The sequence below is a fragment of the Parambassis ranga genome, chromosome 8 (genome assembly GCF_900634625.1).
Source record: "Parambassis ranga chromosome 8, fParRan2.1, whole genome shotgun sequence".
In the NCBI taxonomy this organism is placed as follows: domain Eukaryota; kingdom Metazoa; phylum Chordata; class Actinopteri; family Ambassidae; genus Parambassis; species Parambassis ranga.
Window position 1 is genome coordinate 1,552,854 of NC_041029.1, and position 23,132 is coordinate 1,575,985.

The 23,132-nt window shown below is 43.1% G+C and overlaps 2 protein-coding genes and 1 pseudogene across 3 annotated transcripts; 2 read left to right on the forward strand and 1 right to left on the reverse strand.

Moving 5' to 3' along the window:
• The first annotated feature begins 599 nt into the window (after positions 1-599).
• On the forward strand, positions 600-3,088 carry LOC114439872 (proton channel OTOP2-like; annotated as a pseudogene).
• Positions 3,089-3,851: 763 nt separating this feature from the next.
• hid1a (HID1 domain containing a) lies at positions 3,852-9,877 on the reverse strand. Its single transcript, XM_028411992.1, has 19 exons — positions 9,731-9,877; positions 9,108-9,257; positions 8,407-8,577; positions 7,996-8,112; positions 7,480-7,586; positions 7,289-7,405; positions 6,802-7,009; positions 6,665-6,721; positions 6,440-6,580; positions 6,264-6,354; positions 6,029-6,180; positions 5,871-5,949; positions 5,604-5,768; positions 5,291-5,518; positions 5,029-5,180; positions 4,869-4,955; positions 4,708-4,799; positions 4,471-4,629; positions 3,852-4,393 (listed from the first exon to the last, which is right to left on the reverse strand). The coding sequence occupies exons 1-19, from the start codon at positions 9,794-9,796 to the stop codon at positions 4,330-4,332; spliced, it is 2,403 nt and encodes an 800-aa protein (XP_028267793.1). The 5' UTR covers positions 9,797-9,877; the 3' UTR covers positions 3,852-4,329.
• A 645-nt stretch (positions 9,878-10,522) lies between these two features.
• LOC114440621 (uncharacterized) lies at positions 10,523-22,285 on the forward strand. Of its 2 annotated transcripts, none has more exons than XM_028413124.1 (4): positions 10,523-11,070; positions 11,332-11,452; positions 12,280-12,469; positions 22,159-22,285. In XM_028413124.1, exons 1-4 carry the CDS (start codon positions 11,054-11,056, stop codon positions 22,191-22,193), a joined length of 363 nt encoding a protein of 120 aa, XP_028268925.1. In that variant the 5' UTR covers positions 10,523-11,053; the 3' UTR covers positions 22,194-22,285. The 2 variants fall into 2 exon arrangements, with proteins under 2 accessions (XP_028268925.1, XP_028268924.1); XM_028413123.1 differs by lacking the exon at positions 22,159-22,285 and adding an exon at positions 12,610-13,895.
• The last annotated feature ends 847 nt before the right edge of the window (positions 22,286-23,132 follow it).

Genomic DNA, 23,132 nt, shown 5'->3' on the forward strand with positions numbered 1-23,132 from the left:
ACTGACCTGCTCAGAGACTAACCTGCACAGAGACCTGCTCAGAGACCTGCTCAGAGACTGACCTGCACAGAGACTAACATGCACAGAGACTGACCTGCTCAGAGACCTGCTCAGAGACTAACCTGCACAGAGACTAACATGCTCAGAGACTGACCTGCACAGAGGCTGATCTGCACAGAGACCAACCTGCTCAGAGTCTGACCTGCACACACAGGCTGACTTGCACAGACACTGACCTGCACACAGGCTGACTTGCACAGAGACTGACCTGCACAGAGACCTGCTCAGAGGCTGACCTGCTCAGAGGCTGACCTGCACAGAGACTAACCTGCTCAGAGACTGACCTGCACAGAGGCTGACCTGCACAGAGACAACCCTGCACAGAGACCTGCTTAGAGACTGACCTTCTCGGAGGCTGACCTGCTCAGAGACTGACCTGCTCAGAGACTGACCTGCTCAGAGACTGACCTGCACAGAGGCTGACCTGCACAGAGACTAACCTGCACAGAGACCTGCTCAGAGACTGACCTGCTCGGAGGCTGACCTGCTCAGAGAGAGGCTTAATGTTATTATTGTTAAGATCAGCCTGAAAGTACATCATGAAAACTGTAGCTCAGCAGATGTTCCAGACATGCAACAAGCTCCTCTCCAGGTAAAGTTGCAGTGATGTATTTTAGCTTTTTTGTTGACACATTTCCTCTTCTAATCTGAAAAGAAACAGGTACAAAGACTCTTATAACACCTTTATTTTTCAGCTGATGACTTAAAAAACTAGGATAACAGGTGTTTGACTATGAATCCTCTGAATCACTGTTTTCTGTAGAAATACAAATGATGTGGTGGAAGCTCTTCCATCCAACATTGAAACAGCAGCACAGCTGGAGAACATCCACCACTTGCCCAGTCCTTCCCTCTCTACCAGTGTGGAGGCTGTAAGGGGCTTTGTCCACCATGAGAAGGTGCTGATGGAGCGGGCCCACCATGAGGTGGATGGCTCCTGTCTGGCATAATTTGTTTCAACATCATGATATTAGGATGCGCTCTGGGCAGTGGCAGTGCTTGCAGCGAAGCCGTTACTGCTGTGCACCGGCAGATCTTCCTCATCTTCCTCCTCTTCCTCTCTATGTTGTGGATGCTGTTTTATACCGTCTTCACCTCACGGAAGGATCAAGCAGTGCTGGCCAAAGACAGCCATGCTGGACCTGTGTGTAAGAGCTTAACAACGTTTTGCTTTTTGTGGTAAACTTAACCCCCTCATGGTTTTGCATTGCAGCTGGACTCGTGCTGTTTGGCTTTCTCACTCTACTCATGGACATCTTCAAAATCTGCAATTATGTGGGCTACACTGTGACTACGCTGTAAAGTAGCCTTCCCTGTTGTGCAGGCTGCATTTCTGTTTGTCCAGGTTGTTGCATTATGTTTTTCCACAATCATACTTTTATTCTGACAGTGCTGGTAAAGCTTAACAAAAGGTGTTTGCTAGACCTATTTCCTCTAGGGGTTCATGCAAAGGACTGTGTGCAGCTTCACACAAACGTTACCCGGCAAGTGTTTATGGCCTGTCGACTTTTCAGGTCCACAGAGATTTTATAGGTGTTTTAAATCATACTTGTGCTCCATCCAGGTGTGGGCTCACTCTTACACTCTCCACCAACCTGGTTGTTTGGATGGCAGCAGTGACTGAAGAATCCATTCACCAAAGTGAGAACCCTGATCTGACCACTAATGTCACACACAAGCTGTACAGAGGTAACAAAGCCTACAGGACTGCATGAACATAGCAGAGTGTTTATAACTCCTGTTGGATGCTTGCAGTGTTTACTGCAACTTGCACCTTTATGGGATGGTTACCATGAGTAGAGAAAACTTAAACATAAATAGACAAAAGGATTGTTTTACTTACTAATTTTGGAGTAGGTGGGAGCTCTGTTGCTACAGTGTATTTGAATTTTTGCAGTTGGGGTAATTAGACCTATATTTATTTTTTCCTTGGAAATTTCTTGCCATTCAGAAGGTGAAAGTAATCTTTATTTTCCATTTCAGCCAGCTATGGTGAGCAGAAGTGTGAATGCAGCCACTCTGCATGTGACACCTTTAAAGAGGCCTTCTACTACTTGTACCCTTTCAACATAGAGTACAGCCTCTTTGCTTCTGCTATGACCTACGTCATGTGGAAAAATGTGGGCCGGCTTGTGGAGGATCACAGCCACAGAAGAGTCAAGTTCCATTTGAAGGATGTGTGTTTGGGGCCTTTATGTGGTGTACTGCTGGTGGTAGCAGGCCTTGTGACGTTTATATTGTATGATGTAGACATTCTAAAAGAAGATGAGGAGAAGAGGAACAAGGCCCTGCTGATCCATTTTAATATGTATATCGTAATAGTGAGCTTGATGTCCCTCTCCACAATGATTGGCTGCATTGTGTACAGGCTGGACCACAGGGAGCATGTGTCAGAGAAAAACCCCACAGGCAGCCTGGATGTGGGGCTGCTGGTGGGATCTTCCATGGGACAGTTTATCATCTGCTATTTCTCTATTGTGGCTCTGGTAGCAACAGGTGCCAGAGGCTACCTGAATGCCCTTAACCTAACCTGGGTTGTGCTCCTGGTGCTTCAGCTTGGTCTGCAGAACTACTTCATCATTGAGGGCCTCCATCGAGAGCCCTTTCACGTGACACAGAAAGCAGCTTTGCACACAAATGCCCATGCTTTCCTACATGCAGAAATGAGTGCTGTAATGGATAGCAATAAGGCCATCTACCACACTTCATGTGCTAACAAGCCAAGCTGGAAGAGGAGAGTTCTGAAGGAAGTCTGTGCCTTTTTACTGCTGGCTAACATCATTGTAAGTATTCCCTTTTCGTACATTTACAGCCGACTGGTGATGTTTCCTGTCATAAAATGTCATTCTATATTTACAGCTGTAGCTCATGCCTGCATTTGGAGCTTGTCCCCAGTTTGACCACACCGTGGTGCTCCTCTTCTAGATATAGAATGTGGACGGCCATCGTGAATGTTGGGCTTCCTTTTGGAATGTTTTATCGCATGCACTCTGTTGCTAGTCTCTTTGAGGTATATTTAATGTCTTAGTTTCACTTTAAAGTTCTCTTACAGGCATTGTGTGTATTAAATAATTTTGAATTTTATATAGAAATAAATGTTTGCAGTAAGATTTTTGGTTGTTTTTACATTTTTATCATACAGGCTATATGTGTGTGTTCATATTCATGGTCCATGACAGCAAGGACCGCAGAAGTGTATGTGTAGTTTGACTGAGGACAGTAAAGAAAATGGGCCTGTATACTTTACACTGTCAACATGTGCATGGCACCATCTAGTGGTACACATGTGAAAGTGCTGCAGAAGTTTCACAAAAACAATTCTATGGAGAGCACCTTCCTGATATGTGACAGTATGCTGAAACTGGCTGCAATTCATATGATGTTGTGTGAATTAAAATGAATGCCTAAACGCTCTAGACGGTATATACCTAAAGGGGCTCTGGTGCTAGTATCTGGATGCTTCTTAAATACACATGCCTTAATTACCTTGTGGTTTGTGACGCTATTACATGAAGCTTACTTTAACCTGTTATGATTCAAATTATTATGGCTACTATTTATTATTATTTTTGGGATAGGATTCCATTAATTGTGGCCTGTCTCACAGGCATCCATTTGTAAGAAACGTCATCTGCTATCAAATATGAAATTATCCAACACAGAATTCACAGATGCATAACCATATATTTTAGGACAATTTCAGGAAAATACAATTTACAGCATTGCCAGCCAGATTTACAGTGAAACCTGGTTATATACATAAAAACATAAAATCTACTGTCTCCCATCACCACACACACACACATATATATATAATATATTATATATATATAAATATATATAACCATAATAGATGACTCTAAAGGTGCAATATCACTTTAAAGCATAGCAAACACAACAAAACACTTATAGAGTGCCATCCAAGATATGTTACACACCTCTGCTGGAAAGCACATAACGGATTTGGCTGAAAAGTGAACTACCTTTCTCTGCTGTCAAAAGATCCTTCAGTTGTGTCAGTGCTCCGACAGACATTCTGTGGTCTGAGGTCTCAGGAAATGTACAAACACAGTTGGTTAAACACAATATTGATGGTTTAAACCTCTGAGAGGAATCTCTGCTTCACCCATTGGGATCACTCTCCTAACAGCGGGCGGTGTAAGGTCTATGATTACAAGGAAACAGTGAAGTTTATCAGGAGACCAGCAGATAAGGAAAGAGAAGCCCTGGCTTCAGAACAGTCTCATTTTCATTTATAAAGCTTTGTGTCTACATCTTCTGGATCTCAAAGAGGCGGACATCAGTGTCATACCAGATCGGAGGGTCCACGTTGCTAGAAAACAAAGTGATATCGTTTTAGTCAGCCTATAAAGCTATGTTCATAATGCTCAGTCCTTATGCCTGACTCACCGCAAATAGACAACACCCCACATGTAGGTGCGAAACCACATGGCAGTGCCCGCGTTGGCCTGATACTTCCTGATGAGAATGGGGTGAGGAACTGGCAGCAGGCCCACCAATGTACCATGCTGCAGAAACTTCAAGATCTCTGATTCATCCGTCAGACCCCTGCAGTCAGACATTTTGGTGAAAGAGTGAGTGTGTGACTGACACGCTGGCCCATCAGGAACAGAAGTCTTTACATACTTGTCAATGCAGATCTTCTCCACCTGGGGAACTAGAACTTGGAGGAGGCGCATGATAGTCTGCAGGGGCAGCTTACACTTCCAAGACAGGATCTGAGACAAAAAGGGAAATGTGATTCAAAGATCATTTTAAAAGACGAAGGACAGGCTGACGTTACTGACCCATTCTGGCGTGGGAGCCCAATAAGACGCTGAAGATGCACTTGACAAACGTCTTCTCTCCATCTCTGCTTCAGTGTAGAAAACATCCTGGAAATGTGAGGGGGTACATGAATGACTGTGCTTATACATGTAAGCACAGCAAATAGAGAAACATGCTTACTTCACTGTCTCTGCCTGAGTTGGACTCAGTATCACTGGTTCCAGCGGCTGCACTCTGGTCTGACTGGACTGCGTGAGAGGACTCTGTCTTTGGGACTGACACCATGGTGCCATCCTCAGATACCTGGGACTTCTCGGTCAGTTTATCAATGCCTGCATTTTGGTCATTTCATGGCCAAAAAAGAGACACATTTGGCAAACCTGTGTTACTGTATTCTCCTCAATACACGCCGATGACAAGAGTAAGATTCAAATAGCAGTACCTGGTATAGCGACCAGACTGGCCTTCAGTGTCCCAGGTTCTGCTGGCAGTGCAGGGTGTGAGCCCTCCATGGATACAGTTTCCTGGGAGCTCGTGCGGGAAATAACATCAGGTGTTTTTTTCTTCCTCTGCAAAGCCTTCTGGATAGAGGCGGGGTCAGAGGAGAGGTTGGCCAGCTGGTGGAACACGTTCCGTTTGCGGATGATAGCATACACCAGGTTGCAGTTTCCTGTTGGTGGATAAAAGACAGATGGATTTCTATGAACAGTGTGTCTTAACCATTGAGTCCCCAAGATATTCCAGCTTTTTCTTACCATCAAATTGGTACTGGATAATATTGTTGAAAGCCTCAAGAAGGAAGAAAACCAGGTGGTGGTTCTGGGCTGCAGAAAACAGGAACCAGCTGGTAGAGAAGGCCTCCAGCAGGTGGAGCAGTTTATTAGCTGCTACCATGGAGAGGCTCTTCAAGTATGGGGACACTTAAAACGGAGCACAGGAAACATTCAGACTGTGGAATAGAAATACAAATATTTCCATGTTGGTTTTGCAAATAAAATCCCAATGGAGCCATAGCAATTCACCATTTACAACAATGGTGAGTAGGCAGTCGTAGAGAGGCTGCAGACGCTGGTGTCCTGTGGTGATTATCTTGTGAAACACCTGAAAGAAAACCGAGTGAGAGCTGAAAGGCTTAGCTGTGTTTTATTAGGAAGTAGTGTATTAGTGGGGTCAGTCTCACCACTATAAGCAGGTCAGCATGAGTCCCTGTGAACACTGGGATATCCATGGGCACATGGATGGAATATGGTTTATTGAGGCGTACACCAAAGTTCCTCTCTCCACTCAGCAGCAGCAAAATGAACACACCGATGTGCATGAGTCCAACACGTGCTGAAGGAAAGAAACCAAACACAGCAGAGGTTACTGAATGCACGATGCCTGTTGGTGCAAACAAACCAAGTGAGGACGCTCACACTGGTCAGCCCGGGCATCATTCAGGTAGTAGAGTATAGGAACGAGAATATCCAACACATCACTACTCTTCAGGACAAAAAACAGGAACTTCTGCAATAGTAAAGATAAAGCATATGGTATGTGCATTATTTTAATGTCTTCCCCAACTGAAGAAACTCATTTTAGTTTTTCAAACCTTATTGAAGTCGCAAAGCTTCCAGAAAAGCACCAGCAGCTCCTGGTGGAACTGGATCTTCTTAGTGGAGTTAGGTAGGTAAGTCTGAGTCAAAGGGTTGGTCAGCAGCCGAGCTAGGCCCTTCAGGACAAAGTCGAAGTCCTACCAACAGGACAGCCTGACTTTAGCTTGGTAAAGTTAAAGTGATTATAAACATGGACTTTTGAGATAAAATGATGAGCATACCTCCTCTCTGTGAATCCTTGACAAATAATTCACAAACAGATTCTCAGGGCCTGCAGACTGCACAAAGACAAAGCTTTATTTGAGTGATACATGCACATAACCATAGTCATCAAACCGCCGTAGTGGATTTGTCTTACCTCTTGGTCCTCCATGCTGCAAGGAGAGGCTGGGCGGTGGGGTACCCCTCCATCGTGCTCCAGGGTCACAATGAGGATCTGTACAGCTTGTTCTACCAGCTGCTCCCGATAGTCTGAGAATAGCAGATGGTTGTACGGTATGCCGTAACCCACTGGATCATAGGCACACACCACATTCAGCAGAGATGTGAACAGAGGCAGAGCATGTCTAGGAACAAAGGAGATGGTATCAGTACTGTATGTTTACCTTGAACACCTGCAAACATGGAAGGTTTTATTAATGAACACTGTGATATACTACCATTTGTAATCACATGTACTGTTTTAACTAATACTGTTAAACTTACAAACAAATGTGAACTTGACAACAGTATTTAAAGAGCAGTCTGGGGTTTAGAAGCATGCTTTTATTTTGAAAAATTCAGCAACATATCCATATGCAATTATTTCCATATGTGTGTGATTTGTCCATGCATGTATGGAATACCTGTTTTCTGTGGAGCAGAAGAATGTAACCCATGGGTTGAGGATGCTGTTGTCAGTTGAAGGAGGCAGGTACATGGCCTCAGAGAAGCAGGTTAGTAACAACCTCAGCAGCTCTGTCCTGAAAGCACAGACCCACAAGTGTCAACAAAAAACAAAAAAAGGGATGAATTTGGTAATATGCTCCTTTCTCACCTGTTGAGGTCATGGATGTAATTCAGAGGGGGAGACTGTGCAAATCCCACACCTGACTCCCAGATGTACTCACAGCTGTCTATAGACTGCATGCTCTCTACTGAGTCCTGCATACACAAACATCCAATTCCTTCAGAAAGCAGCATTAGGAGACAACACGTCATTAGGTAAAGGACCACATGTCTTGGTAGCATGCTCTAATCTTCCATGTGTCAAACACATCACCACCCTATTTAAAGTGTCTCTCTGTCTTTCCTTAGAACTGCACTTTCATTCTGAGCTGCAGTCTGACATGCAGCATTCCTCCCTCACTCATGAGAAATGAGGAGTTCTTCCTGGTGTGACTTTATCTCTTCCTGTGTTGTACCTTCACAGAAACTTGAGTGACAGGTTAGTTAAGCAACTTTAGGAAGAAGGAAATATATCCCACAAGTGCTCCACTCCAATGTGTCAGCAACAATCACTTTTACTGTGTGGTGGTGAAATGACTGCACAGGGTCAGGACACGGTACTCACGGGGCCTCTTCTGTGGCTGTGCACCGTAAAGTCAGGGCAGAAGAGCAGGTCAGCGATGGCCAGAAGCAGCGACTCAGCCAGCGGTCGGGCTCCATCATCCTCATCCAGCTGATCTGTCTGTAAGTGACACACACTTGTGACACCAAAGCAAGATGTGCAATGTGCTCTACTGTCCATCCAATGGAAACAGTGTTCGCAGCTAAAAAGAAATACCTAAAAATCTCCTTGCTACATTACATTTCCTGCTCTGCAGGGAAGAAGGAAGCTTCTGTTGACTGGTATGAGGAAATTCAGATGAGCCTCTTAAATCATTGCTGTCGTTTAAATGAACAGCATGACTATAATGAGTATAATAACTTACAACAATACTGTGTTATGAGTGAGTTGTCTGACTGTTTTGTGGCCTCTCACCCCGGCCCTGCCAGCACCGGGCACTGTGGACCAGAAGAACCCTCTCCAGTCCTGATCCTCGAAGATATAGGGAAGGATGCGGGTCAGGATGCAAGTGCAGTTCAGGATTACTTGCTTCTCTTTCTCACTGGGACAGCCGGACTCTGCCCCCTGCACCAGCTTCTCCACAGCCTGGAGTATGGAGAAACACGTTTGGACTGTGACTCTAAAATGCTTCAGGAAGATTGGTCTTAATGATAATTGAGTATGCACAGTATTTTTTTATGAAAATGTTTTTATACATTGATTTCTTTGTACTGTTATTCTATTCTTATCGCCATCCATTGAACATAATACAAATACAGCATATCCCTTTGTTTAAAGAACGTGATGAGGACACAATGTTTTTTTAACCTTTATTAAAAATGATGACTAATCAACATTTATAACAGTCTGTGTTTAAAAACCAACCCTTTGACTGTGCTTCAAGGCTCTCAGCTCCGTATTATTTAAGTATGTCTGCTGTGTTTTTGATAGGCAGCTTCAAGCGGAAGCTGGGGGAATGAGACGGGAAGCAAAGGGAAGGGAAGGGGAGTTGTCTCGTTTATTTCCACAGCCTGTGCAGGGCTCTAAACAAAAGATGTTTAAAACAGTAGTCCATAATGCCATGTTAATGTGAGCGAGAGCACATTACCTCATGTATTAGTCATTCAGTGGCTCACCTTGTAACAGAGGGTTGCCAGATTGGAGGGGGACTCTTCTCGAACAGCTCTTATCTCTGCAGCTGGCACCAGTGCAAAAACATCCTGGACCGTGGTGGCTGTGTCTGCCCAGAACTGATCCCAGAAGGCATCGTCTGTGGCTTCCACTGGCTGCAGAGAGGGGTTACATTTCACTTCATATGGCCCATAACATGAATTCCACTCAGGTCTTATACTATAATGGCTGGATGGATCATTGTCATGGTGGCGGTCAGATAACAGAAAGCCTGCAGAATGGCAATGCAAACACCACAGCTTATTCTAGCGGCAGGCTCACTGACCTCAGTCCACCTGCCGCATCTGCAAACGGCCACATTTACGTCACCAGCTTTGATTTCCCGATTCATAACCATTATTAGAAGGAATACAGCTTTTTAGAAGCTTCGCTACACCGACCACCATTTCAGTGAAATAATACAGTGCGACATGTTTGTGTTCTCCTCTAGGCCCACATCGATGTGCACTAAACATGTCATTCTGTGATATGATCAAAGCGTTAGCTCCTCTCCGGTGATGCTCTTCGGTGCGCTCTTTGGCTCCGTCTTTCAATACGATGCTTTTTCCAGATAAAAGCGCGTCTGTACCTGTGTTTTGGTCGTCAGCTGGATCACCGCCTTTCTGAAGTTCAGTTTCGAGTCGGTGCTGCCCATTGTTGCTCGTTGCTTTTTTATTTATAGGAGCGCTGCTGCTTAGAATCCCTGTTAATCTCTCCACCGTCCTTCGCTCGAGTCATTGGCGGAGGCGTTTTTACACCATTGGCTGGACAGGCGGCGCTGCATGCTGTAACTTCCGGGTTGTGGTGATGTCAGCCACCGATGCATTGTTTACCACATTTTAATTGTTATGCATACTGAAAAACAATGTTGTGGTGCTGCTGCTCGTTGCCTTTCACGACACATTAGTCTCTATTTCTTTGTTTGTTCGGTTTAGTGCTTTTCACTAAAGTGTTTTCAGCCAAAAATATTTATTTACATGTTAAAGCGATATTTGGGGGCAGGACCTTATTAAACACATCATGCTATCCTGTGTGTTAGCTTCGAAATGTTTTGTTTTTCGTCAATAAGCGGGTGGTGTAGCTAGAAGCTTTACAGCTACACCACCCTGCGGAGTGCGGCGCCGTAATTAAGTGTTGCGTTTAGGCTCAACACGTCAGTTAACCCTTCGTTTTTTACCCGTGTGACTACGCACGCATTTAACCAACAAAACAAGTAAATGCTTATTCTGTAGCCGTATTTCATTTAAATTACACGACTGTCATTAAAATTGTCACGCGTATTGCGTCACAGAAAACTCTACTGTCATGTTTCCTGCACCGCAGGCGCTTATTTTACGGTTTACGACAGACCTGACATCACCATTGCTGGTTTGTGCGCAGCCGCGATGCCATGTAAACATAACGCGGTAGTTGGTGGTGGTGGGTCAGGGGTAGTGTAGCTAGCTGGTTTGAGCTAAAGCCCAAGTAATTGTTGGGTATATTGTGGCGTAGCCGGCTTTGATAAGGATTTACAATATTGGAACAATACGCTATTTGTGCACTGTGTACCGCACACCGCGGATGAAGAACTTTAGAAACGTTAGAGTTCACTTGCGGTGACAATTGCTTTAGCTTCGAAGCAATGATAAAGCGCTTTGGGCTGGCTTGCTAACTAAGCTAGCTTCTCGAGTCTCGATCTGTTTTTTAGTTTGATAGCTAGTTAAGGATTTCCTCAAAGTGCCCGTGCAACGAACCTCTTTAGCTGATTGTATTGTTAGTGTTGCCAACATAGATAATGGTATCACATCATTATTCAACATGATTAGCTGATTAGCTAACTAAGGTGATTGGCCAGCGAGTGACTGAAAACAAGGAGACAACGTCAACCTCCAAATACACAGACGCCTCATCTCGACTGATTTAGTGTCATCATATGTTGACTGAAAGCAGGTGAGAGGCCTACACTGTCAAATGTAATACTGTGTGTTCAAGTACTGTTTAAAACACAGCTTGGATCGAGGGTTCTAGGGCCTTTGTCAAAAGCTTGCCTTGAAGAACAAGTGAAGTAGAACTGTTGGTTGGTTAGCAGCCAGAGTTGTTCAGGACGCAGTGGAACCTGGTGTTGTTTAATGTGTACACTAATATCAGCAGTTAGCAACGGATAGTAATAATACTAACGGTGTATATGTGTGTTTACGTGAACCTAAACAGGAAACGGCAGCACAGTGGTGGTGGAGATGAGGAGAGTGGCCACCTGGTGCCCCAAGCCAAAAGACCAAACAGAGCCCACCCTCTGTCTCCTGAGCCGGGCCGTGATGCCTGGGATTCTGAGGTACAGCAAGTGTGGAGACATGTAAATGAGTTGTAGTTCATTTCTATTAGTCTAAACCACCAATAATACCTTGTATCTATGTAATTACCTCATTCTCTTAACACAATGGATTTCTGATGATCGACATAAATTCATGATGCAGTTTTATTATTATATGATTATTTTTATCATGAATGTTCACAGAAACCTTGCAAGGAGGTAATTCTGAGCACATAAGTATGTAACTGGTGCTCTGCCCTTACATCAGGGGACACACTACAGAACGACAGGAACAGCATCACAGGCTTTTCCAGCCAGAGAGCGCAGCGTCAATATTGACTCTACTTTGATCATGTCTTTTTTTTTTAAACACCATGGTTTCTTGTAGAGCTGTGGGCATTAACATTCCCTTAGGTGTGGATCCGGACCGTAGCTAGTTGTTTAGCGTGCAGCTTTCTGAGAATATCTCTGAAACACAATAGACCTCCTAAACAGAATGACACTGGTAATAATTCTTACACATGCTGTAATTTCCATTAATTTTTCCATTTTTTTAAACAACATATTCCAGCTTTAGGAATAAAAACAGGATTTTTGTCATAAATGGACACAAGCAGTAGGAATTGCTTGGTTTTGTCAAAAATTACCCAGATTTCGCTGAGGGGCCTTCCCAAAGGGATTAATAAAGTCTATTCTATTCTAAGTTACATGGCACTGTAGTGTAATGTTAGGGATTATTGTGTTGACATTCATTTGCAGCTCATTTGTGACCCTGTAGTGCTGGACAATATGGGTTAAGATGATGGATGGATAAATACATAAAGCTGACATACTGCTATATATTTCAGTCCTCCAACAGTGAGAGCAACAGCAGCATCAGCAGCCCAGAACATGCAGCTGGAAGCTGCAGCAGTCAGTGTTCCGCAGGCCCCTGTAGTCCCCTCAGCACGGACCTGTCTGGATCTACAAACCCAGTGTCCTATCGACAGATCAACCGCATCTTGAAGGAGGCCCACTTCCAGAGCTTGCAGAGCCGAGGTCAGCTCAGAGACACATGATGACATAATGTCCCTTTGTAACCATCAGGTGACACATGTCCTGAAGCATGTCAGAGCATCACACGCTGACTCGGTTTACTCAGCTCTTTCCAGTTACTGTGGTATCTTCCACCTCTACAGATATATGGAAGGAGACCAGCACCCGGGCTGTCCATCATTCAAATAAATCAAACTTTAATCATTTTAGCAATAATGATGTGATCAACCGAGAACATGTTTCATCTCCTTGTTTTATGATCAGTCTGGTTTACGTGCTGCTCTGAGAGCCTTGTTGGGACTGAGTGACGATGAAGTCTTTGTGTTTTGTCTTAAATGTTGAAAACAGTGGAGCTGCAGCAGTGGCACCAGTTCAAAGCCAGTCAGTGTGTCTTGTTTAGTCTTTTAGTAGAGTTGTGAATCTGTGTTAGTACACGGATCCGTCTCAGGGAGGATTTGCACTTGTCCTGTGTTTCTCACTTGTTTCATGTTCAGGGACATCATTTGTCTCAGACAGGACTCCTTTGCAGGGGGGGCTGTAGAACCAGTGGGTGTTACCTTGGCCAAGATGAAGGTTTCTGTCCTTGCTTAGTTAATAGAGCATTTGAAATGTAGCGAAGTGAGAAAATTGAAGAAATGGTGTGGATTAGTGTGATTTTGTTTTTTTCTTCCTAACGAATCAATTTTATATACCTTTTATTTTTCCATCATCGACTACACTTCACAGTCTGGCTCACACACTGTCATAAAGCAGTAGTACAGTGTGCATTGAGGAGGTACTTCTAGTTATTGCTGTGGATTCCATTTTTTGTAAACAAACGTGATTATAAAAAAATGTTTTCAGCTCTGTTAAATTTTACAAGGCTTTGTGATATGTGACATAACCTTGCAGTTTTCTCTTTAACATTAGGTGACTGTGACATGTGTAAAAAATTGACAATAAGATGCACTGTCGGATGGTATTTTCACAAAGAATTTAAGTTACAATACGCATTAACTACACTCGTCCCTTTCAGAGGGACTTGGTATTCAAGCATGTCGGGACACACAAATGGATTTGCAATACAGCCCTTATGAATAAAAAGATATTACTGGAGCTGCAGAAATGTTGAAGCCTTTCTGTCTGCGCACCACCATTCAAAGGTTTCTGTGTGAGGATTCCCGTGCACTAAACATCCAGGTAGAAGTCCCGACGTTTTGATGCAAGGCTATGCATTGCCTCTGGTTTCTTTGTAAAACCCTAGTTGCAGAAGTAAGCTCAGCTGTTTATTTTTGTAATTGGTGCATCAGAAATGAAAGCAATTTCAAAATGTTTTTTTTCATATATATTTTGTTTTCTATTTAGTAATGTGTTAATTAACCTTGCATTGTTTATTTTTTTTGTAAATATCTTCTCATTTCAAAAATAAAATTTATTGTTTTTAAACAGACGCAGTCGTTCTTCCTGAGCTTATTTTATTTTTTTCACAAAAATATTTTTTAAGACTTATTTTTAAGTACTTAACCCTTGTGCAACGTTCGCAAACACTACCCTTTTGTGTTTTTAAGGATTTTAACCTTTTAATAATCACCAATTTCACCAGGGGTGGTGCCGATAAATGGGAAAAAAACAAAATGGCTCATTTTTAATAGAAAAGGTGAAAGTGAACTGGATTTTTTTTAACCTTATCTTGGACATGTCAAACATCAGTAACAACATAGACTTTAATGCATTGTTAGTTTTGCACAGCACTGGATTTTCATTTCTTTCTCCCTTAGAGGTGCCCAGTGACAGCTGGAAAGGTGTTCCATTTATTGTTCTGCTTATTATCTAATATGTATGTTCTGTATCTATTTAACCCCTCCAAATTGTAAAATAACAAACACTAAACTCTCCCATTGGAAAGGACAGGCTTGTCGAGTATGTGAATCAGTGTTTTCTCATGCATTCATTCAAGAAGAATGACTTCTCATTAGGGTTGCACCATTATGCTGCATTCCTGTAGCTGCTGCTCTACACTGTCACACTTATTGGGGAGCAGGGCTAAACTCATGGTACATGGATACCATAACCACTGCATGTTAGTTTGAAGGAAACAAGCAAATAAATGTGTTTGTTGTGTTTTTAGGAATCTCCATCTTAAATGTTTTTAGATGGAGGATGATCATTCGCTGAGCTATAGAGGAATACAGTCGTTTTGTCTTATGTGCCTGCAATAACAAGCGCTGCAGCACTGTGCTGGGGAGTTTCATTAGTGCTGGCTGAGCTATGGTGTGTCCCTAAAGGTCAGGATGGACAGAGGTGAGGATAGTCTGACTGATGATGAGCCTTTTCCGAAGCTTTGATCATGGCAGTGTGTCAGCACAATAGCAGAATTGAGAGACTCTGGCAGGATGTCTCACATGGACTGACAGGCTGATACTATGAGTTGTTTCAGCATCTGCAGAGTGACCATACATTGACACTCTATAAAACGCACCTGTGGCCTCTCTATCATCTGGATCAACAAAGATTTGACTGACTATGTTATGACTGACAATAAAGCAGCCATGGCTTAATATGTATATAGAGACACCTGAGTCCGCTCAGGGTGACTAAACCTCAGGGCCAACCATCAGCTGCCCATGCAGGCCATCTTCGGGGCCTGACTTGCTGCTGGTGGACTGGCTGAGGATTACTGTGTGTGTGTGACTTCCAGTACATTTGGGAAGATACTGTCATGTGCAATAGGTTCACACACAGTTTGACCTACCCAGTGTTCTCAGGAGGAGCCATGGAACTGATGACTCTGATGGTGACAGTGTCTAAAAGAAAAGTCACCTGCACAAATAAAAAGCAGTCTCATTTATAGGCCAAGTATTTATTTTTTTAACTGGATCACACCATCACCATCATCTGAGAAGTGTAGTTGTATTTTCAAAGTTACTGTAATGTTGGGCAACTGTGTTGGGAGCAGAACCGCTTACATATTGGGAAATACAAGTTTGAAGTGCCATTCCCACCTAACCATGATACAGGTCGACCACATGTAGTCACATTTCCTGTGTGATACAATCCGAGCAGATATACGTCAACCTGACAAGGTTAGGACAACTCACCAATGCAACAAATGCTGCTGAAGGAGTCCACAGCACAGTGCCAGCTCTGTTCTCCAGAAATGTAGAATGAGATGTTAAATATATTAATGATGAGATGCAGTCATTTTGTGGTCTAAAAATAGAATACGGAAAGGACAGAGCAGCTGAGCAGAGTCGGGCAGCGATTCCACATTTTTAGAAGCATGTTCATTTTTATACATTGATTTCCTCAAAAACACAGAGATATTGGCTCTGAACACATTTACCGGGCTCAGACATGATGAGAGGACATGTTATCTGTGCAGCTTTATGTCTCATCCCTCAATAATTGCCAGTTAATGGTGTAAATGCATGGCATGGGTATGCACATAATCAGGAGGAAAAACGCTGCTATTTTCTGTTCAGACTGTGCATTAGGGAGGGATGTGCATGCTGTGTAATGTTTTTTTCTTAATGAGTGTCATGCATTGTGACTCTTTAATGAGACATGACTGGTGTCTGAGGATAAGAGGCACAAAGGTTTATTTAATTACCACACTACATGCCCTTGTCACAAACGCAGCATTACATACATTTATGCAGCACTTGTAACCATGGTTACCATACTGGCTACTGTGAATCCTAATTCCTTAGTTGACTAAAAAAAAATTAGGTGAGGTGACAAATGAGCCAATAATAATTCAGTATTAGAAGTCAGGCAAGGTAACAACCAGGCTGACCTCAGGTACCTTTGTATGTGACACACGAGTGATTGTAAAATAAAGGGTTCTAGTTCTATACAAAAATAATTATATAATATAGAAAAATGTAAATTAGTTTTACATTACATTTTTTAGCTGATGATCTTAAGTACAAATATATACATGTATATGGCAAGATTTAATTCAACAAGCAGATAGAGCATAGAAGCATCATAAAAATACTGAAGCATAAAACCAACGACTTGTCAATGGGAAAGTGCAAACAAGTGCAGACTCCATGAGCATTTCTACAGCCTGGTATAGTAAGCGTTAACATTTTACATAATTAATTACTTTGACTGACAGGCGAGACAATCATGATCATCAATTTTTTTTTAATCTAGGAGTCTGGCATCAAGATGTGTCAGCCATGTTTACACAGTCTGTGTACCTAAAACTTGGTATTGGTGTGTTAAATGGTTGTTAAAGAGTTAGCTAGTCTGCAAGTATAAATGGGCACCAAATGTTATTTAAAGGGCAAAAAACCGAATTTGCTGCACAGTATTATTAGCAGACGTTCTACTGGTAACAGCAGATATTTATGAAAAGCCCAATAGAGGGCAGCACACTCTGTCAGCTGGGCACGTTCTACTGAACAGAACATCAAAAATGCTCAGGAATTCTCCAGCCGGATCAGGAAGTGTGGGCTCTGTAGGAGATATTTATCTTTAATCTGTTTTTACACACACACACACACACGTTGTTGTCCTTTCCATGCAGCACAGACGTGAAGGTGGGCCATGATGAATGGCTCATATCAGTTGAGAGGAAAGGCAGGAGAGAGTTAAATGAACTGTCCTTGTTCTTGCGTCTATGTATGCGCATACATTGTTATATTTTTGTCACGGGCAGTGTGAAAATCTGGGTTAGTCTGAGGCTCCTGTTCTTTGTGTCCTCTCGGCTGATTCCCATCGCTCTTCAGAGGTGAAACCACAGTGAACAGCAACTACACAAAATGTTGCAGACAGGCAGACAAACTTGTTGTGTGTTTTACATTTATCAGTGTCCTGTTCACCTTCAGCTTGAAATATGAAATCTCCTTGAATACTTAGAAAAACAGCAAACACGAGGCACTCCATCCTGTATGGTATACAAACACAGACATATGCATCGGTTCTGAAAGAATATGAGAAAAGGAAATGAGCTGAAGCTGGTCCCCTCTGCTTCCCTTTGTGAGGCTTTGGCTGAGACGTGTTTGGTCAGCTGCGTCCTGGCATGACATGGGGATTGGGTTGGCATCCAGTATGCTGCTTTCTCTTGCCCAGCCAACACAAACATCTGCTTTCCCCACCACCATTTTACCCAATATCGAACAACACACAGCTAGCCTGCTCTTCTGCCCCCGTAGCCGTCCTAAAAATTAATGACCCACCAAGCACATTAGCGCTACCCTACTGCCCTGGCCTGGCTGGAGCAAGGAGCCAGGAGAGAGGGTATGGGTTAGTGGGCTGGGATGATGAAGTAGTTTACAGATCAGGACTCAGCAATGATTGATATTCAGGTGATGGTGGGATTAGTCTTCTGACATTTAGATTTCATACATTATTATTGTGCAAGGTATTTATATAATGTGTCTTTGACACAGCAGAGGAACGCTTGTTAACTCAGGTTGAGTGCCAAGGTTGTTAAAGTACAATATGTATGGCCATTAAAGTGAAGCACTCAGACTGAAACGACCTGCTCTTGAGTGAAAACAAAACCCGAGGAGTATCTTCTTCCTCCTGGGTCTGCCTACACTCCTCCTGAGTGCTCACTCTTTCCCCCAGCTGCTGTTTGGGTGTGGAAAGGAGGACTGGGTTATCTCAGCAACCGTAGCCTAAACATGCTGCTTCAGTCCAGCTCTGAAACAGTAACCATTCCCCTGCAAAACAGTCCAGCCACTCTCTGTTGAGCTGTCTGCAGTTATAATGCTTTTAAACACACTCGACAGATAACCACCAGGCTCTGCATGGGTCAGTCTCTCCAGTTTCACTTTATGGCCTCCCTGTTCAGTTTTACACTGTGCGTTCCAGGGACATACACTTTTCATTGCACAGAGATTTTACAGCCAAGGCTCCATCAGTCATAATAAATGAAAAACATAGTTGTGAGCAGTTTTTGTGTCATGTTGTGTGGCCACATCATTTCATATATAAAGAGCAGGGTTGTCCAGTAACCGGTGGTTATTGGTGCTTCGATCCCGACTCCTCCCTAGTCATTGTTGTGTCTGCCTCCAGTGCACTCACTGGTGTGGCGCTCCTTGCTGGTCATTGTATGACACTGCTTGGCAGCAGCCTTAAGCAATTTCCCTCTGGAATTATTAAAGTATCTAGAAAATAAAAAACAAAATAATAATTCTAAGCCTTTGGCCTTTGGTATGGTACACACCTGTGCTCAGATCTATATAACGAATGTACAATGTGTTATTCAGGGTGTGAGTATGTTCTCATAACCTGTGTCTCATAGTGTGGAATGGTCTGATTTAATCCAAAGTGCTATCTCTTAGTGGCTTGATGCCTAAACGTACAGTATTGTCTAAGACAACTCTCATTCATCCATGTCATCTTATATCAAAGAGTTTTCTGAAGACGTTTTACCACTCCCCTGAGTAGTTTTATTAGTTCTGCTGCAGAACAGAGTGACTTCATCAGCAGAACCACTCAGAGGTGAGACGTCTTCCAGTCCCCTACATTTTAAGCTCTTGGATTTTTGTATTGTTGTATATCAGCTCTGTGTCCACTGGGCAGATTATGTCAGTCATACAGCCAGATGTGCTGCATCCATTCTTTCTGTTGTGTCTGTGTTAGCTCAAAATGAACCAAATGAGTTCGGTATACATGTGGTTGCGTGTATTTGCTCTGTTGAGCCGTCACCCCAGAGAGTTTTAGGGAGAACACTTTTCACAATAGTTTTGAAAGACTCGCACTTAAGTGGATCTGTTTCGGGTTGGCTGGGTAGAACATGCACTCAGCACCACACAGACCACTGTTTTCTAAATGGCTCCTTTTAAGTGAATGGAAGTAGGCTTCACTCAGCCCTTTGTTGGTAGCTTTGAGAGAGACAGGGTACGTGGCTCACGCAGACGGGTGTCGTCTCCACACCGCTGACCTGGCACACCAACATGTTTAATCACCAGAGGACTGATATGGCGCCGCTCACAGCCACCAAGGTGCAATTTGTTGCATTTGGACTATAACTGTCAGGAAGAGATATACCCCACTTAAATAGCAGCCCATAATCTGCCCCTCTCCCTGTATTATCCTAATTGAACCCATGGGCGGCCAAAACCATCAAAAGCTAAGCTCATCAGCAAATTAATAAAACATGGGCTTTCACCAAGTCTATGTCTGTGATAGAGCTTGAAGCTACTTAGGCACACTAAAGGAGGGAGTGTTTGTTATTCCAGAAGAAATGAAAGCACAATAAATTCTTCTTCTTATGGCTCCCACAATCCAATATGTAGTCCTGTTGAGGTACTCTCTCATTCCTTGTCATAATGGAAATGTCTTATTAACGTCACACACCATTTACCTAACGTGTCTCTGCACTTTACCCTGTAATATAGTGAGATCAGATTCACAGTGCAACTTATTCAACAGGTGATCAGCCAGCAAGCTTTCTTTTGTGTTCTTGCTGCTAACATCAGGACTGAGACATGCTGGCACCATCAACATGTACCATGCAGGACGGAGGAGGTGGGGGCTTATGTCTGGACTTAGGCCTAGTGTGATGTGGGAGGTGATGGAAGACACAGTGATCATAATAAGACCTAGTTCTTAATAACATCAACTCCTGGAGGATGCTAAAAAAGCAGCCAAAGATTATTAAAGACATCTATCACACAGGTTGGGCTTGTAGTTGCTCAGTCACACTGTCTCTCCCTCCTTCTCCTTTCACCACAGTTCATCGCTCCTCTGTTGAATGTGAAACCGAGGCCAGGGTGACCAAAGTTTCCTCTCCTTTCTCGTTGTTTCACTCCCACACAGCTTTCTTTCCAGTCTTGTTGTTTTCACAAATACAAAACCCAAAGCAGACATTCATAGACTGTGACCTCCTACAGTTCCTCCAGGAGAAAGGCAACATACAAAGTGGCATCAATCTGAGGGAAGACAGAGCTCCAATATCTCCACAACATACCTGACCCTGAGTGTGTGGCTTTATTTTACATAACAGTTGTGTGCACTGATGGGAAAAAAGCTCCTCTTTGACATAAAGAAAGGAATGTTGTAAAAGCTGGAAGGCCAGGACAACTTGATGAGCCATCAAGACCGACAGGGAGAAGAGGCAGACAGAGCTTGGGTATATGGAGCCATGCATATATGGACAACAGTGAAAACAAACTAACTCTCCAAAGCAAACAGTGAGTAATCCTTGGATTGGAATGATGGTGTACACTTGTCTGTGTTGGAGGAATAACACAGTGGAGGGTGTAAAAACATAGGCCATCATCGGACAAGAAAAGAAACAAGGGCCCATGAACATTCACACAGATCTTTAAAGGATGTGCTTGTATAACATTCACAACAATGTGGAAAATAAAATCAAAGTTAGGGTTGTAACTACGTACTGTAATGTCAAAAAAGTGCATTGTTATGTCTTCCCTGTACTATTGGTACAGGGCCTGTTACAGAGGCTTCACTGGAACAATCAAGTATGTTTTCTTCAGCTGGAGCCTGACAGCACAGATGGAACTTTTGCTAATAAAGTTGTTCTAAAATGCATCTGCTCGGACACGTCTTCAGTGATAAATGCAGTGTCATTGGGCGTTTCGGGACCCACACCCGGGCAACCCAGCTGGGGGTGATCAGACTTATGCACAAGTGGCCTACTACACCACAGATCCCCTCTCCTGATCTACAACCACCATGAGGCTGTGGAAGCTGCTTCTAGGATGTTCTCCGTGGCTCTTTGCAGATGCTGTTCTTTGATTCCAAGGAGCCTCAGCGCTCGCAGCAGTGACTGACAGCTTCATGTGACATTTGGCGACGCATATTTTGCCCTTTGACCTCCCCCATCCGGTAACTCCCAATGGGCAGTAACTTCTAGCAGAAGCACTTGCTTTGTTGAGTCTGGAGTTATCTCCAGGACTGGGAGGAGCAAAGTGGCTGGGAGTTGGTCTGAAATCTTCAGCTAACTTTTTTAGGTTAACCTTGAGCTGCCAGTACTGAGCGGTAGTAAGAAGCCCTCCCTAGGAAGTGAGAGAGGGCTGATACCCCTCCGTATGCTTTGATGTGAATGAGGGATGGTGTCTGACCGCTCCTACAGCTCAGCGTTCAATGTTACCATGGTAACAGAGGTTTGAAATAAGTTAAAACTCAGTTTCACTGCTGCACTTCACTGCTGTAGGCAGAGTGAATTTTGCATCTGTTTTGATCACAGCTTTGCACTTGACATCTCACATTCTGTTCAGTATCCGATGGTAACCAATCATGCACTGCAAAGATAATCAGTCAGCTGATTTCACATCACCACCATGGTTATAATCACATACATACAGAGACATTCTTTTTCATGTAGTCTAGTGTAAACATTAGCGTCTCATGGGTTCCCTCAACAAACACCTAGTAAGAACTTTCCATTGGCTTTTGAGTTTCAGAATAAATTCTCCATGGTAAAGAAAATGAATATGTAATTAATAATGTAAAAATATGATCAATAAAAGTGAAAAGCTAACATTACAGGACACACAGTAGCATTACTATGACAACGACGACTCTTCTGTCTTTGACAGTACAAATCTTGAATCTCTATGAATCCATTTGTTGGTGACCTGTCATGATTTGAAAAAATCGTGTGAGCCTATGTCAATAGCCTATGCCATATATTTTGGGGCATCTTAACTAAAAAAAAGAATAAAAATAGCATTAACATTGGAATGCACTGCAGTGCTAAATGCTAATGCTTTTCTGCGTTTCAGGGCTTGTTCCTGTGGCACTCCATAAAGAGGCATGACCTTTATTCCACTGGACATGAGAGCAAGTTCCTCGAGAAGCGCCAGTGTTGCTCGTGAGGGTCAGACACACAGACATCATTGTTGTTGTTGGTGATAAATTTGGTGTCATGATCCTGTGTTTGTTCGGTTTTCCTGGTTATTTTAGGATACTTTTTCCTCTTTTGCCCTCTTTTGGTTGTTTCGTGTTTTACTTCTGTGTCCTTTCTGTGTGTGTTTCCCTTCCTCCTGTGTTCCTCTGCCTTACTGATTGCTGATTGCTGATATTTAACTCCCATGCTCCCCGTTTGATTGTGTTGATTTGTGTTTATTCTCCCTGTTGTTAAGTTTGGTTCATTGTTTCTGTTCATTTACCTTTTGTACTTTTGTGTCACTGGTGGTTTTTGTTTGTCTAGCCTTTTGGAGTTTTTGGCTTTAAGTTTTGGATTTAGTTTTACCTTTTTAACTTAAAACTTAAACTACCCTTTGTTGAATTTAGTTTTTTTTGCCCTGCATTTAGGTCCTCCTTCCTTTTTGAACACTAACCATAGCTTGTGGTACCTGAAAACTAGAAGAGTCAAGAAAGGACTGGAGTAAACTTTCTGGCACCTGCTCATGTACCCTGTCCCTGTATGCACACAGTGTACAGACTATACTCCAACCTGCTGTCAATTCTTCTTACTGTGTTTATTTTATGCTGTTCCTATATTTTATGCTTTTTTTCTTCTTTTTTAATGTACATAGCAGCTGCTGTGTGTTGAATTGTTGCATGCCCTGAATTGCCCCCAGGGGACAAATAAACAAGGCCGTGGGAAGTTGGAGTGCTGAGGGGGCTGCAGCACCCCCTAGCAGTAAGTGGCTGATCTGCTGCTGACCATCCGCCTTTATACATAAATAAATATGTTCTTATTTTTCAATTCAAAAACTTTGTACGCATGTATGTATATGTAAATATGTATACC